Source organism: Hordeum vulgare, chromosome 2H (assembly GCF_904849725.1).
Source record: "Hordeum vulgare subsp. vulgare chromosome 2H, MorexV3_pseudomolecules_assembly, whole genome shotgun sequence".
Classification (NCBI taxonomy): domain Eukaryota; kingdom Viridiplantae; phylum Streptophyta; class Magnoliopsida; order Poales; family Poaceae; genus Hordeum; species Hordeum vulgare.
This window is the reverse complement of record NC_058519.1, coordinates 134,944,806-134,961,855: the sequence shown is the minus strand read 5'-3', so window position 1 is coordinate 134,961,855 and position 17,050 is coordinate 134,944,806. Positions and strand designations below refer to the sequence as shown.

At 49.3% G+C, this 17,050-nt stretch overlaps 1 protein-coding gene across 1 annotated transcript; it reads left to right on the top strand.

Moving 5' to 3' along the window:
* Positions 1–222: 222 nt before the first annotated feature.
* On the top strand, positions 223–2,693 carry LOC123425876 (chloroplast stem-loop binding protein of 41 kDa b, chloroplastic-like). The gene is made up of 8 exons (XM_045109624.1): positions 223–324; positions 416–506; positions 1,275–1,329; positions 1,416–1,476; positions 1,565–1,786; positions 1,883–1,999; positions 2,114–2,203; positions 2,293–2,693. Exons 1-8 carry the CDS (start codon positions 223–225, stop codon positions 2,467–2,469), a joined length of 915 nt encoding a protein of 304 aa, XP_044965559.1. The 3' UTR covers positions 2,470–2,693.
* The last annotated feature ends 14,357 nt before the right edge of the window (positions 2,694–17,050 follow it).

The following is a 17,050-nucleotide window of genomic DNA, read 5'->3' as shown; positions in this document are numbered from 1 at the left end:
ATCGAGGGACGTGAGGACGTTCCACTACATCAACCGCGTTCACTAACGCTTCTGCTGTACGATCTACAAGGGTACGTAGATCACTCATCCCCTCTCGTAGATGGACATCACCATGATAGGTCTTCGTGCGCGTAGGAAATTTTTTGTTTCCCATGCGACGTTCCCCAACACTGCAATGTTTTGATAGTACCGGCACATCGATTTTATGAGTCCACTAAAAAGATGAATTTATTTCAGGTCACATTGTTCACCAGAGGAAAGGCACCCATAACCCAACAGTTGCCAGGTGAATCAGATGCAGAGTATGCAGAGTTCTCTTCCAAGGCATGCCGTTTCCTACCATCCTGTCCTTGCTTCACTTGTTCACCTTTATTTGCATATCACTCATGATATTTAGGATGGTTTTTTCGTATAGGTGCTGCATTTGAAAGGTGATAGGAAAGACTTTGATTTCGTTAAGACAAGCCTTTCTGCTAAGGGCTTTAATGTTGTCTATGATATTAATGGTAAGCCAGACAGCTACAATAGGAGTACTCTCTTTCTTTACAAATGCAGCAGCACCGTATTTTATTGATTAAGCAAGGAAGTTAAATTACATGGAGTAGTTACAAGCATTTAAGGATCAGCAGTCTAGAAGAAGATTCAAGGGTGCTCCCGGTCTATCTTTCGGAACTCGGAGCTTTGCAACATAGGGGTCTGCGATGGTGTAATTGGATCGACAATCTGTTATCCTCGGCGAGCACTGAAAACTTGGTTAACGGTTCCTTCCCGGGGTATCCCCTCCGGCCTATCCTTTTCATGCTCATCGTGGATTTTCTTTGCTCGCCGGTTCAATCTTGCTTGGTCTGAACTCTGAAGGCATCCTTGTTCCCTTTGGTTCGTGGATGGTTAAGCATAGAACTTTGGTCTATGCCGATGATGCCATGATTTTTATCCACCCTGATATTGAAGATGTTAGTGTGGTCAACAGTCTCCTAGATCCCTTTGGCTGGGCAACTGGTCCTTCAACCATCATTGCCAAGAGCAGTATTTTGCTTATTACATGCGACCACGTTGACCTGAATGCTATCAGGCTCTAATATACTAAGTAGATATTTCTGGTAGACCACACAAATGTTTGTTCATAACTACGAACCAGATGTAAATAAGAGTGTCAATTAGTATCACAACACCTGAAGATTGCTTCTGAAATGCAAAATGGCACTTCCCCAGCTGAAACTTTCATCTCTGATATCTCCCAAATGTTGTAACTCTTTTGTGTCATGGTGTTTCAGGACGCGAGGCCACTGAAGTATCCCCCATACTAGAAGCGTTGCCAAACCTGGAACAATAAGCTGGTTACTTTTTCGGATGCAAAACAAGATATTTGCAAATTCAGTGCCCTGAACTATCTAGCATTCTGGTACTATTTTCAGGTTTATCTATTGCTCATCGGCAGGAGTCTACCTTAAGTCAGACCTGCTCCCACACTTTGAGGTATATTTCCATACCACTCACATGGATGTCAACATGAAGTCGTCACTATTACTGACTCGTGGCAAGCATATGCCCATCCAACCGGTAGACCGACGCTGTGGACCCAAAAAGCCGGCATAAGGGAAAGCTGGAGACACAGAGCCTGCTGGAGATGAGCGGCATGAACTGGACGTCCATCAGACCGGTCTACATCTACGGCCCTCTCAACTACAACCCCGTGGAGGAGTGGTTCTTCCACCGGCTCAAGGCTGGTCGCCCGATCCCCATCCCTAACGCTGGGAACCAGATCACCCAGCTCGGCCATGTCAAGGTCTGTGCATTGACATGCATGCGGTGAATTGCTGCTATCGGGTTGTATGTCGTAGAAGCCATCTTCTGTACTATCTTGTGCTTGGTTTTGCAACAGGATTTGGCGACGGCCTTCATCAAGGTCCTCGGCAACCCCAAGGCGAGCAAGCAGGTGTACAACATCTCCGGCAGCAAGTATGTCACCTTCGACGGGCTAGCATGGGCATGCGCAAAGGTCATATATATGAACAAGCTGTTCCTCGTGTGCAAACAACTCCATGTCCGTGGGTAATTCACTTAGATTCTAACTATACATCATTTTTCGGTTGGTGTTTGATATGCAATGCAGGCTGGAGGGTTCCCTGAGCCGGAGATCATCCACTACAACCCCAAGGACTTCGATTTCGGCAAGAAGAAGGCCTTCCCCTTCAGAGACCAGGTATTCCTTGATTTCTTCTACGTCTTGCTCTGGAAAAGTACAACCATTACAGTGTCGCTGACCGACACTGCATGATGCAACGATGGCAGCATTTCTTCGCGTCGGTGGAGAAGGCCAGCAAGGACCTCGGGGTTACGCCGGAGTACGACCTCCTCGACGGCTTGACGGACTCGTACAACCTTGACTTCGACCGGGGGACCTTCAGGAAGGAGGCTGACTTCACCACAGACGACATGATCCTCGGCAAGAAGCTCGTGAGCGTCTGAGGCGTGCATGGACGGGCTCATGGCAGTGCAAAGCGTGTGGCAACAGCGTGTGCGGCGTGCATATGTAGCACAGGGAAGACGATCTCAGTTTTGGGATGTAGGTTGAGGTTCACTCATCCGATGAAATGTACTGCTGACACCTAATTCTCTCCTCGTGTCATTTGCTTTACTTCGGTTCAGTTTATACGTGGTTTTCTTTTTGTAATAATATATCGGTTTTCTAAGATCGGAACTGAATTTGACCACTCAAGATTTTGAAAATCAAATCCGATGGATATAAACATTCCGTTTAAGAGCATCTCTAGCAAACCCGGTATAAGTGATCAAACCCTTTTAATTTTTGCGTTTTACAGTTTTGGTTGAAATAAGTGTTTAGAATAAACCGTAAAAGTGGTCCAATCCGTCAAAAATTTAACGGCCATCAAAAATGCACACCAGAAACCTTTATATTTTAAGGTTGGAAGGCCGAACTGAGGGGGCTCCATATACCGGTCAAACCTCGTCGGAGTAAACACGCCGCCGTGGAGTTTGTTGTAATTCATTCTAAATTCGTTCTAGATATGTTCTCTAGCCATTTTGTTTGTGTCTATGTGAACGCATATATTCCTCTTGTATCCATCTTTGATGGATGCCTATATCATGATGCTTTTAGTTTTCACTAGCTATCCTCAGTTTTTGGAGCATGGTGTAACTTAATTTATTTCTTCACAGGATGGAGGTAGCCTATTGAATTTACCTGCATCTTCATATGGTATCAAGTATACATGAGATTCATTAGTTTTCATGCACAGGAGGCAGAGACAGTCTTCGAGCGGCGGGGCGGAGGCCGCGGTCGGCGCGGACGGCGTGGCGGCGGTCGGGGAGGAAGTCTTGCCGGAGATGGAGGGGGAGAGGTGAGGAGGTTGCGCGAGGGGGACGGGGGCTTAGGGTTTGGAGCAGGGAGGGAGCCGCGAACCATGGGAGCAGGAGGCGTGCGTGAGCGGGCGAGGAGGGCGGCTCCGGTGACGGCCGCGTCGCAGAGGAGGGGCGGCGACGGCGGCAGCACAGGTGAGCTTCAGAGTGGATAGCGGTGGGAGTGTGAGGGTATGAGTGGATATCACGGGAGTGTGAGGGGATGGGGAAGGGGATGAGGTGGTGACCGGTGAGTGAAGATAGAGTGAGGTCGGGCAGAGACTTGGCCAGGGTGATTTTTTTGCCTAAAAAAAGGGGACACGTCTGTATTATACTTTAGCTGAATTTTTACCTACGTCTGTACGTGACACTGAATCGTAAAAATTCAGCTGGCTAATTCATATTCTGAAAATAGAAAGAGGCATGTCATAAGTGAAGTAGTTTGGATTGTAAAATTGGTTTTTGTTGCGACGCTGAAGTATATATTAGAGCATATTAAGCAAGGTATTTAGACAACATGCCAACGCACGGTCATCTATTTGTTCTCCGACGCAGGATGTATACAAAGAAAGCTTGGAGCATGTAGTACAAATAGTAGACATTTTTTATGTCTATTATACATATGATTATGTGTTTTAATTTGTAAGTTTAGTTATCACGAACTTGGTTTGTATCCACTATGTACATGACCGTTTCGTCATGTTTGTTTGTGTCTATGGCATTTTAACGGATGTGCTAATTTTATCAATGTTTTAGTTATTATCTACATTCCAAAACAAGAGTTTGTCCATGCTCATAGATTTTCATTTACCTTTAACATTGTTTTCTTCCTAAAATATATTCAATATAAAAACGAGCGTCTAAAATATCCAAATTCCATGTTATGATTTTATCAAGTGATTTTTTAATATATTATTTCGTATGCCGTGGCAACGCACGGGCATTTAACTAGTAGCTACTAGTGGCTGGGACACGTCCTAGGGGCATCTCTTGAGGCGGGATTTAGCGTACTAATTTAGCTGCCGTATTTGTTAACGTCTATATGCATAGTTTAGTGAAAAGATATGCACTCTAGATGAGCGATAGTGGTATGATAGTGGTTAAAGAAATATAACAAATGCATTGTTGCTTTTAGGTAAAAGAAGCGCACAACAAAATTACGTGGGAGCATGATATTTGCAAAATCTGCTTAACAACAATCCTAAGTTGTGCTTGACAACAACATATGGATGTTGTAATTTTGATCAATGTACATAAAATAATTTGACATACATATCACTACATCTCCCTCTTTGTACGCAAGAGAAAAAGAGAGAAGGGCCACGCCGATGGCGGGCTGCTTGAGAGCGCTCCTATGTTGTGTTATGTTGGCTACTGACATTGGACAATAAAGTTGAGGAGGTTATACATTTTGTTATTATAAATCATAATACGTTTAGGCAACTACATCCCAACAAGTATCACCCCTAAAAAGAGAAACAAGTTTAGTTGATGGTTCTTCTAGAATTCAGAATTTTTGGAGAAGCAGCTATGGCATGAGTCAAATTTTTGAACTAATGAATGGAACTATATGTTGGGTAACGTAGCATAAATTTAAAAAATTTCCTACGCATATTCAGATCTTCCTATGGAGAGACCAGCAACGAGAGAGGGGTGAGTGCATCTTCATACCTTTGAAGATCGCTAAGCGGAAGCGTTACTAGAACGCGGTTGATGGAGTCGTACTCGCGGCGATTCAGATCGTGGTGTGATTCCGATCTAGTGCCGAACTACGACACCTCCGCGTTCAACACACGTGCAGCCTGGTGACGTCTCCCGCACCTTGATCCAGCAAGGAGGAGGGAGAGGTTGGGGAAGATCTCCCGGCAGGGCTTCGCCAAGCACCGGCGGAGAGGAGGAGAAAGAAGAGCAGGGCTGCGTCGAGGGAGAGGGAAAACTGTGTCTCCAAAAGCCCAAAAGTGCCCACTATATATAGGAGGAGGGGAGGGGGGGTGCCACCCCTAGGGTTCCCACCCTAGGTGGTGCGGCAGCCCCCCCAGATGGGAGGTGCGGCGGCCAGGGCAAGGGGGAGGGGTGGCGCACCCCTAGGTGGGCCTTAGGCCCACCAGCGCCTAGGGTTTCCCCCAATCTCAACCTCCTGCACCTTGGTCTGAGTGTGGGGGGCGCACCAGCCACCTAGGGGCTGGTTCCCTCCCGCACTTGACCCATCTAGCCTCCCGGGGTCGTGGCCCCCTTCCGGCGGACCCCCGGGGCCACCTCCGGTGGTCCCGGTACGTTACCGGCGACGCCCAAAACACTTCCGGTGTCCGAAACCATCCGTCCTATATTTCAATCTTTACCTCCGGACCATTCCGGAGCTCCTCGTGACGTCTGGGATCACATCCAGGACTCCAAACAACTTTCTATAACCTCGTATAACAATTCCCTATAACCCTAGCGTCATCGAACCTTAAGTGTGTAGACCCTACGGGTTCGGGAGACATGCAGACATGACCGAGACACCTCTCCGGCCAATAACCATCAGCGGGGTCTGGATACCCATGGTGGCTCCCACTTGCTCCATGATGATCTCATCAGATGAACCACGATGTCAAGGATTCAATCAATCCCGTATACAATTCCCTTTGTCTGTCAGTATAGAACTTGCCCGAGATTCGATCGTCGGTATACCTACACCTTGTTCAATCTCCTTACGGTAAGTCCCTTTACTCGTTCCATAGTACGTCATCGTGTGACTAACTCCTTAGTCACATTGAGCTCATGATGATGTTCTACCGAGTGGACCCAGAGATACCTCTCCATCACACGGAGTGACAAATCCCGATCTCGATTCGTACCAACCCAACAGACACTTTCGGAGATACCCGTAGTGCACCTTTATAGTCACCCAGTTACGTTGTGACGTTTGATACACCCAAAGCACTCCTACGGTATTAGTTGCACAATCTCATGGTCGAAGGAAAAGATACTTGACATTAGAAAAGCTTTAGCATACGAACAATACGATCTAGTGCTACGCTTAGGATTGGGTCTTGTCCATCACATCATTCTCCCAATGATGTGATCCCGTTATCAATGACATCTAATGCCCATGATCAGGAAACCATGATCATCTATTGACTAACGAGCTAGCCAATTAGAGGCTTGCTAGGGACACATTGTGATCTATTTATTCACACATGTATTACTGTTTTCTGTTAATATAATTATAGCATGAACAATAGACGATTATCATGAACAAGGAAATATGATAATAACCATTTTATTATTGCCTCTAGGGCATATTTCCAACAGTCTCCCACTTGCACTAGAGTCAATAATCTAGTTACATTGTGATGTATCGAACACCCATAGCATTATGGTGTTGATCATGTTTTGCTCGTGGAAGAGGTTTAGTCAACGGGTCTGCAACATTCAGATCCGTATGTACTTTACAAATCTCTATCACTCCACTCTGGACATGTTCCTGGATGGAGTTGTAGCGGCGTTTGATGTGCTTCGTCTTCCGGTGAAACCTGGGCTCCTTGGCTATGGCAATGGCCCCAGTGTTATCACAGAAGAGTGTCATTGGACCCGACGCGCTTGGAACCACTCAAAGGTCGGTGATGAGCTCCTTCATCCAAATTCCTTCATGAGCCGCTTCTGAAGCAGCTATGTACTCCGCTTCACATGTAGATGCTGCCACGACTTCTTGCTTGCTGCTGCACCAGCTCACTGCCCCACCATTCAAAACATATACGTATCCGGTCTATGACTTAGAGTCATCCGGATCTGTGTCGAAGCTAGCGTCGACGTAACCCTTTACGACGAGCTCTTCGTCACCTCCATAAACGAGAAACATTTCCTTAGTCCTTTTCAAGTCCTTAAGGATATTCTTGACCGCTGTCCAGTGTTCCATACCGGGATCACTTTGGTACCTCCCTACCAAAGTTATGGCAAGGTTTATATCAGGTCTGGTACACAACATGGCATACATAAGAGAGCCTACGGCTGAAGCATAGGGGACAGAACTCATCTTCTCTCTATCTGCTGCCGTGGTCAGCGACTGAGTCTTACTTAATCTCATACCTTGCAAAACTGGCAAGAACCCTTTCTTTGAGTTTTCCATATTGAACTTCTTCAATATCTTGTCAAGGTATGTACTTTGCGAAAGACCTATGAGGCATCTCGATCTATCTCTATAGATCTTGATGCCTAATATGTATGCAGCTTCTCCAAGGTCCTTCATTGAAAAACGCTTGTTCAAATAGGCCTTTATGCTCTCCAACATCTCTATATTATTCCCCATCAATAATATGTGATCCACATATAGTATGAGGAAAGCTACAGAGCTTCCACTCACTTTCTTGTACAGACAGGCTTCTCCGTAAACATGTATGAACCGAAATGCTTTAATCACCTCATTAAAGCGAATGTTCCAACTCCGAGATGCTTGCACCAGCCCATAGATGGAGCGCTGGAGCTTGCACACTTTGTTAGCACCCTTAGGGTCGACAAAACCTTCTGGTTGCATCATATACAACTCTTCCTTAAGGTTCCCGTTAAGGAACGCTGTTTTGACATCCATTTGCCAAATTTCATAATCTTAAAAGGCGGCAATTGCTAACATGATTCAGACTGATTTCAGCTTCGCTACGGGAGAGAAAGTCTCTTCGTAGTCAATTCCTTGAATTTGTCGAAAACCCTTTGCGACAAGTCGAGCTTTATAAACGGTTACATTACCGTTTGCATCAGTCTTCTTCTTGAAGATCCATTTATTTTCTATGGCTCACCGGTCATCGGGCAAGTCCACCAAAGTCCATACTTTGTTCTCATACATGGATCCTATCTCGGATTTCATAGCGTCAAGCCATTTGTTGGAATCCGGGCCCACCGTTGCTTCTTCATAGTTCGAAGGTTCCCCGTTGTCTAACAACATGATTTCCATTACAGGGTTGCCGTACCATTCTGGTGCGGAGCGTACCCTTGTGGACCTTCGCGGTTCAGTAGCAACTTGATCCAAAGCTTCATGATCATTATCATTAACTTCCTCTTCAGTTGGTGTAGGCGCCACAGGAACAACTTCCCGCGCTGCGCTACTATCCTGTTCGAGAGGGGGTGTAATTACCTCATCAAGTTCTACCTTCCTCCCACTTACTTCTTTCAAGAGAAACTCTTTCTCTAGAAAGGATCCGTTCTTGGCAACAAAGGTTTTACCTTCAGATCTAAGATAGAAGGTATACCCAGTAGTTTCCTTAGGGTATCTGATGGGGTTATAGTCCTAGGGTAGGGTCATAGGCCTGCCCTGTGGGTCCTACCAAAGGACTACCCCTCATAAGGGACAAGACCCTTAGTCAGTTCCGACTGAACTAAGGAGCTCCCATCATCCAGTCGGTAACCGATCCTCGACCGTCCAGTCGGAGATTAGCATTCGGCGTATATCAAACTAACCGACTGGATTCCACTCTGTGCATCGTAACCCCCCTGGAGGGAAACGGTCATACGTTTCCATGTGCCTTTATTAGCATTTAAGACGTACGTTACCTGTAACGTAGGTATTTATTCGCCACTACTCCACCCCTGTGCACCAAACCGTTGTGGAGGGCAGCACACTCTATATGAGCCACCCTCCCCCACTGGTGCAGGGGTTAGCAATTCACTGTATTTTATGTTCCACTCGACAACAAGCTCCCAGAGCATTGAGACGTAGGGCTATTACCTCCACCGCAGAGGGGCCTCAACTCATACAACCTCTCCGTAGCTAAGGCTCTGCCCATCCTTTCGTACCCTACACATCTACTGTCAGGCTTATACCCACGACAGTTGGCGCCCACCGTGGGGCAGGCGTCTAAGCGACTTCCGGCGAGTTTGCGACTACATCGTTTCGTCATGTCGTCCAGTGGAGATTCGAGCATGGGTCACGAGATCCTCTTCGGCGCTCTCTCCTTCATCGTCGACGATTCAGCATGGCTTCGGGACGCTCCTCTTGACATCGAGGTGCTTCCCCGCCGCGGGGCTACGCACTTCCGTGCCGGCGCCCGCGACATTCTTCTTCTCCAGCAGTTGGCTCCGGTGTCGACCTACACCGCCGTCACGCGCCGCAACAAGCGGTCCTGCCGTCCGTAGCTCCAGCATTGGGTGCAACACGCCCAGGCATGCCAGAACGCGTCTTCACAAGTGGCGGTCCTAGAGTCGGTTGTGGTTGCCCCGCCGTCCCAGCGCTCGGACTCGGTTCCGACTGAGTTTCCTTCCGAGTACGCGGGTCGCGGGCCTGCAGCAAAAGTACACATGGACAATTCCCATGAAGATCCCCGTCAAGCTGGCCGGAACGAGCACGTGATCGGCGAAACATCCGGTGCGCGTCGTCCGCCTCGCCGTTCTGCCAGCCGGCACACTCGGCGGAGCAACGTGGAGTTGTTCCGCACACCCATCCTCAATTTGGCTGCGGCTGCCAAGATAGCCAATTCCTTCAGCCGACTGATTCAGAGTCTGGCAGGGGGATCGAGCAAATCCGCGCCCTGTTGCACACGGCGCAGTAGCAAAATTCGGCGGTCTCCCAGTTGCACAATAGGATCCACAACAGCTCTGTTCATGTGAATACGCATCGGTCAGTTCAAAGCCCTGGTTCTCATCAGCGACACAGGGGAGGCAGCCGTTCCATAAATCCCAAGGATCGTCGCCGTTCACACACCCCTCCGCAGGGTGGGCCCTATGGGCCCCGACATCATGATGATCGGCGTTCAGTCAGTGACACTTACGACCCAAGGCCCGACGCGAGAGGGCATATCGCCCAGCGGAGGGTCGACAGGGGCCGAGCCCACCGCGATGGTTACAATATTGACCGTCCGAGTGGAAGCAGGACCATCGTTTCTGGTCCCGAGTGTTTCAGTCGAGCCATCCGTTCGGCTGACATCCCTCCCAACTTCCGATTGGCGACGGGAATCAGCAAGTTTACAGGAGAGTCCAAGCCAGAAACGTGGCTGGATGATTACCGAGTGGCAGTCCAGATCGGAGGAGGGGACGACCATGTCACCATGAAGCACCTCCCTCTGATGCTCGACGGCTCGGCGCGAGCATGGCTGAACCAGTTGGCCCCCTCAAGCATCTACAGCTGGGCAGATCTGGCCCGAGTGTTCATCAGGACCTTCGAAGGAACGTGCAAGCGCCCTGCTGGCCTCGTGGAGCTCTAGCATTGCGTCCAGAAGCAGAATGAGCCCCTGCATGATTGCATTCAGCGTTGGACAACCCTCTACCACACGGTGGAGAATGTCACAGAGCATCAAGCAGTCTGCGCTTTCAAGGCAAGCGTGCGGTACAGGGATCTATACCTGAAGTTCGGCCGAACAGGCGACATCTCCATGAGCAAGATGATGGAGATAGCGGCACGCTATGCAAATGGCGAAGAAGAGGACCGCATCCGAAGCAGCAAGCACAAAACAGTTGCCGATGGAGATGGGAGTAACACTCGGAAGCAGAAGCAGAAAGCTCCGTCCACTCCGCAGGCAGAAGCTGCAGCTGTAACCAATGCCAAGTTCAAGGGCAAAGGGAAGGCTCAGTTCACCCCCAAGAAGAAGCAGTTCAATAATCCCATCCTCGACCAGCCATGTCTGATTCATACGAAGATGGATGAAGAGGGCAACCCCATATATCCGAAGCATACCACTCGACAGTGTCGCCTCCTGATCCAGGGGTTCAGCGAAGGGCAACCGAGTGAAAAGGACAATGAACAGGATGAGGAGGATAAGGAGGATCCGTTCCCCCAAGTCCATGCAACACTGATGATTTTTGTTGACATTGAGAGCAAGAGTCGACTGAAGCTAGTGAACTGGGAGGTGAACATGGCCACCCCTACCAACCCCAAGTTCCTCAAATGGTCTCGGACTGCGATCACCTTTGACCAGTCGGATCATCCGGCACACGTACCCACCCCAGGGAGACAGGCTCTGGTCGTCGACCCGGTGGTGGAAGGAGTCCGACTGCGCAAAGTCCTCATGGACGGTGGCAGTGGCTTGAACATCATGTACGCCGACACTCTCAAGGGGATGGGCATTCCGATGTCCAAACTCAGCGAGAGCAGCATGCAGTTCCATGGAGTCGTCCCTGGATGGAAGGCCAAGTCACTCGGCCAGATCGCGTTGGACGTCGTTTTCGGCTCCGACAAGAACTTCCGCAAGGAAAAGCTGACGTTCGAGGTGGTGGACTTCCAGAGCGCTTACCACGCAATTCTGGGCCGCCCGGCGTATGCGCGTTTCATGGCCCGTCCATGTTACGTATACCTGAAGCTAAAGATGCCAGGCCCGAAAGGTGTGATCACCATCACAGGCAATCGACAACGGGCCGAAGAGTGTCTGCAGCAGGGATCAAGAATCGCCGACCAGCAGATGGCCATCCTCGAGCTTGACGAGTACAAGAAAACAGTCTACCCCGCTGACTTGATGCGTTCGAAGAAGCCAGCTTTGGAGTCTGCATTCCAGTCGGCGGGAGAGACGAAGAAGGTCAGCATCCACCCGACGGACGACACCGTTGCCCCGACGAACATCTCCACCACCCTCGATCCTAAATAGGAAGCCGAGTTCACCCAATTCCTCCATGAGAACTGGGACATCTTCGCATGGAAACCCTCTGACATGCCAGGTGTACCCAGGGAGTTGGCTGAGCACCGACTGCATGTGGATCCCACCACTCGGCCTATCCGAGAACGCCTGCGCCGGTTCATTCGCGAGGAAGGCCAAGCTTTTGGCAGCCAACTTCATTCGCGAGGTTCACCACTCTGAGTGGCTCGCCAATGTTGTCATGGTGCCCAAGAAGGACAAGTCGCTCAGAATGTGCATCGACTTCAAGCATCTCAATAAGGTCTGCCCGAAAGACCATTTTACGCTCCCCCGCATCGATCAAATTGTCGATTCGACTGCGGGTTGCGAGCGTTTGTCATTTCTTGATGCCTACTCGGGCTATCATCAGATCCGTCTGCATGGCCCCGATGAATTAAAAACAGCCTTCATCACCCCATTCGGGTGCTTTTGCTACATCACTATGCCATTCGGTTTGAAGAATGCAGGAGCTACCTTTATGCGCATGATCCAAAAATGCCTCCTTGACCTGATCGGTCGGAATGTGGAGGTGTATATGGATGATATCATAGTCAAGTCACGCAAAGGTTCCGACCTGCTGACTGACTTGGCAGAAACATTCGCCAACCTTCGTAGGTACGATATCAAGCTCAACCCCGCCAAGTGTTCATTCAGCGTTCATAGTGGAAAGTTACTCGGTTTCTTCGTTTCCGAACGAGGGATCGATGTCAACCCCGAAAAGATCGGGACCATCGTCCGAATGGAGAAGCCGGTCAGAATACACGATGTTCAACGGCTCATAGGTTGCCTAGCGGTTTTGAGCAGGTTTATCAGTCGACTCGGCGAGAAAGCACTTCCTCTTACCGACTCATGAAGAAATCAGATACTTTCGAGTGGACAGACGAAGCCCAAGTTGCATTCGACGACCTCAAAGTCCTACTTTCCACCCAGCCGGTTCTTACTACTCCGCTCAGTAAAGAGCCCCTTCTTCTGTATATCGCGGCTACAAATCAAGTCGTCAGCACTGTTCTTACAGTCGAACGAGAAGAAGAAGGCAAAGCATACAAAGTTCAGCGGCCAGTGTATTACGTCTCCAAAGTCCTGACTCCTTCCAAGCAGAGGTATCCCCACTATCAAAAACTTATCTACGGGATTTACATGACTGCGAAGAAGGTGGCCCATTATTTCCAAGACCACTCGGTGTCTGTCGTTTCTGATGCTCCGTTGTCAGAAATCCTCCACAATCGAGACACATCGGGCCGAGTGGCGAAGTGGGCAATGGAGATGTTGTACTGCGATATCAAGTTCGAGGCCAAGAAAGCTATAAAGTCTCAAGCTCTGGCTGACTTCATAGCAGAATGTTTAGAACAACAGCAACCGACCCACATCTACTCGGCTCATTGGACAATGTTCTTCGATGGGTCCAAGATGTTGAATGGCTCCGGCGCTGGCGTTGTGATCGTATCGCCAAAGGGCGACAAACTCAAGTATGTGCTGCAGATACACTTTGATTCCTCCAACAGTGAGGCAGAGTATGAAGCTCTCCTTTATGGACTGCGCATGGCCATCACACTCGGCGTCTGTCACCTGATGGTCTATGGCGATTCGGATTTGGTGGTTAATCAAGTGATGAAAGAGTGGGACGTAAGGAACCCCACCCTGACCACATACTGCAATGCAGTGAGGAAGCTCGATAAGAAGTTTGAAGGTCTAGAGCTCCACCATGTTCCGCGACTGAAGAACCAAGCAGCTGATGAGTTGGCAAAACTCGGACCCACTCGGAGACCAGTCCCGAGTGACGTCTGCCTCGAGCACCTCCACCTTCCCTCAGTCAAAGAAGATCCTTTCACAGAGGAACCAGTACAACCAAAGAGCTCGACAGATCCGACTGAAGTCGACGTACCTGCTGTGGTTGATCTGATCATGGAGATCCTTGCTGTCATCCCCGATTGGACTGTGCCGATCATTGCATATATCCTGAGGCAAGAATTACCAGAAGACGAAGTCCAGGCCAGGCAGATAGTCCGCAGGTCGAAGTCGTTCACTGTCATTGATGGCGAGTTGTACAAGGAAAGTGTTTCAGGCGTTCTTCAATGATGCATCTCCCCAGAGGAGGGACAGTTAATCCTGGAAGAAATTCACTTGGGAACCTGCGGTCATCATGCCTCTTCGAGAGAAATCGTCGCCAAAGCATTCAGAGCTGGTTTCTTCTGGCTACAGGCAAACGAAATGGCTAAAGATATGGTCGACCGATGTGAAGGCTGTCAGTTCTACTCCAACAAGTCCGACAAGCCAACATCTGCGTTGAAGACAATCCCTCTTGTGTGGCCGTTTGCGGTATGGGGATTAGATATAGTCGGTCCATTCAGGACAGGCCAAGGAGGATACACACATCTGTTGGTGGCAGTCCACAAGTTCACAAAATGGATTGAAGCCAAGCCCATCAAGAAGCTCGACGCCCTAACAGCCATCAAGTTTGTCAGGGACATCATCTCCAGATTCGGGGTACCTCACAGCATAATCACTGACAACGGGACAAACTTTGACTCGGACAGATTCAAAGGTTTCTGTGCAAGCCAAGGTATCCGAGTGGATTTTGCATCCGTGGCACATCCTCAATCAAACGGACAAGCTGAGCGGGCGAATGGACTTATTCTGCAAGGTTTGAAGCCCCGACTCCTGCGAGAGGTGGGACATGCCGGTGGTGCATGGGTCACCGAGCTACCTTCAGTGCTTTGGGGTCTCCGCACAACCCCGAACAGATCTACAGGGCGATCACCATTCTTCCTTGTTTACGGAGCAGAAGCAGTCCTTCCGAGTGACTTGCTTCACAATGGTCCACGAGTCGAACTCTTCTTCGAAGCTGAAGCAGAACAAGCAAGGCAACACGGAGTGGACCTTCTAGAGGAGGAGCGCGAGATGGCACTGACTCGCTCAACCATTTATCAACAAGATCTGCGGCGCTTTCATGCACGACACATCAGGCGTCGCACGTTCCAAGCAGGCGACCTGGTGCTCCGAGTGGATGAGCAAAGACCTCACAAGTTGGCTCCTGCCTGGGAAGGACCCTTCATCATCTCCAAGGTGCTGAACAACGGAGCATACAGACTCTACAACATCGACAGGGAGACAGACGAGCCGCGAGCATGGAACGGAGATTTGCTGAAGCGCTTCTACACGTGACCGTCGACTGAAGCAATGTAAATAACAAGTATTGGTGATTGAGCTTTTTCTAGATTCAAAATTCTTCCGCGGTCGCAGACTCCGGTCTCAAAAAAAAAACTTAGCTGCGATCAAGAATCGCCTAAGTACTGACTTTCTCCAAGTGTGCACTAAACGTCGTACTCGGGGACTTAGCTGCGATCCAGAATCGCCTAAGCACTGACTTTCTCCGAGTGTGTACTTCACGTCCCACTCGGGGACTTAGCTGCGATCAAGAATCGCCTAAGTACTAACTTTCTCTGAGTGTGCACTAAATGTCGCACTCGGGGACTTAGCTGCGATCAAGAATCGCCTAAGTACTGACTTTCTCCGAGTGTGCACTAAACGTCGCACTCGGAGACTTAGCTGTGATCAAGAATCGCGTAAGTACTAACTTTCTTCGAGTGTGCACTAAACGTCACACCCGGGGACTCAGCCGCGATCAAGAATCGTCTAAGTACTGACTTTCTCCGAGTATGCACTAAACGTCGCACTCGGGGACTTAGCTGCGATCAAGAATCGCCTAAGTAATAACTTCCTCCAAGTGTGCACTAAACGTGGCACTCGGGGACTGAGCTGCGATCAAGAATCGCCTCAGTACAAATTTTCTCCGAGCGTGCACTACTCGTCACACTCGAAGAATTAACTGCGATAAAGAATCGCTTAAATGAGAAAGCTTCCTGCGACTGTATCCTACAGATACACTCGGGGACTCAGTAGACCCTCATTGAGGATCATGTGGATGTCAAGACCACTGACAGTTATATGAGTAGAAGACCCTCATTGAGGCTCATGTGGATGTCAAGACCACTGAAAATTACATGAGTAACAGACCCTCATTGAGGCTCATGTGGATGTCAAGACCACTGACAATTACATGAGTAGCAGACCCTCATTGAGGCTCATGTGGATGTCAAGACCACTGACAATTACATGAGTACCAGACCCTCATTGAGGCTCATGTGGATGTCAACACTACTGACAATTACATGAGTAACAACTCAATCCGAGTGCGCCTTGACAGTCGCACTCGAAGACTTAGCCGCGATCATGAATCGCCTAAGTACTCTATTGCCTTCGAGTGTATCCTACAGATCCACTCGGAGAATCAGCAGACCCTTAGGGAGGCTCATGCAGATGTCAAGACAACTGACAATTACATGCTCCGCATGTTTGCCATTGGCTTCACCAAGAAACGCCAAACAAAAACTCGAGCCAAAATCGTATCAACAACTCTTTGGCAACAGAAGAGCAAAAGATTTGATTCAAATTCAAAGTTCACCTAAAGATAGTTGGCTTGGTGTGGGTCAAGGTACCCGCACCGAGCCAAGAATGTGACGGCCAACAGCAGTGGCCAAAGTTTCTTACAACCAACACTCGGCATACCGAGGTAAAAGTTTTCTTAAGCGTCGTCGGGACTGGCGCTAGGACTGGCGGGCTCTACGAATGTGTCCAGGTCGACCCCGTCGGCGATGCGGGTGGCGCTCTCAAGGATGGTTTCCATGAAGTCTTCGAACCGAAGTTTCTCCGTGTTGGCGACCTGCAACGCTTTCAGCTTCTCTTCGCGCACCTCCTTGCAATGCACTCGGACAAGAGACAGAGCAACGTCCGCAGCACAGCGAGCCGCAGACTTCTTCCATGACTGCACTCGGTTTGGGATCTCCTCTAGCCGAGTCATCAAGCCTTCCATCTCATGCTGAGACTCGTCCTCAGGCCAAAGCTCCTTGTCGATCCAGCCGACGACTTCTCTCAGTCGACCGATGAAAGGCCCAACTTTGCCCAGGCGAATGTGCGCTCGAAGCAGATCTCGATTGGCGTCCTCGCTGAGTGGAATGTTCTCAAGAATCGACCGCTCCACGTCAGCTGCTTCAGCCTCAGCGTCCATGCAAAAATCTGCAAACACAGGACGAGCAAGCAATAAGCGCTGAGTGAAATGCACA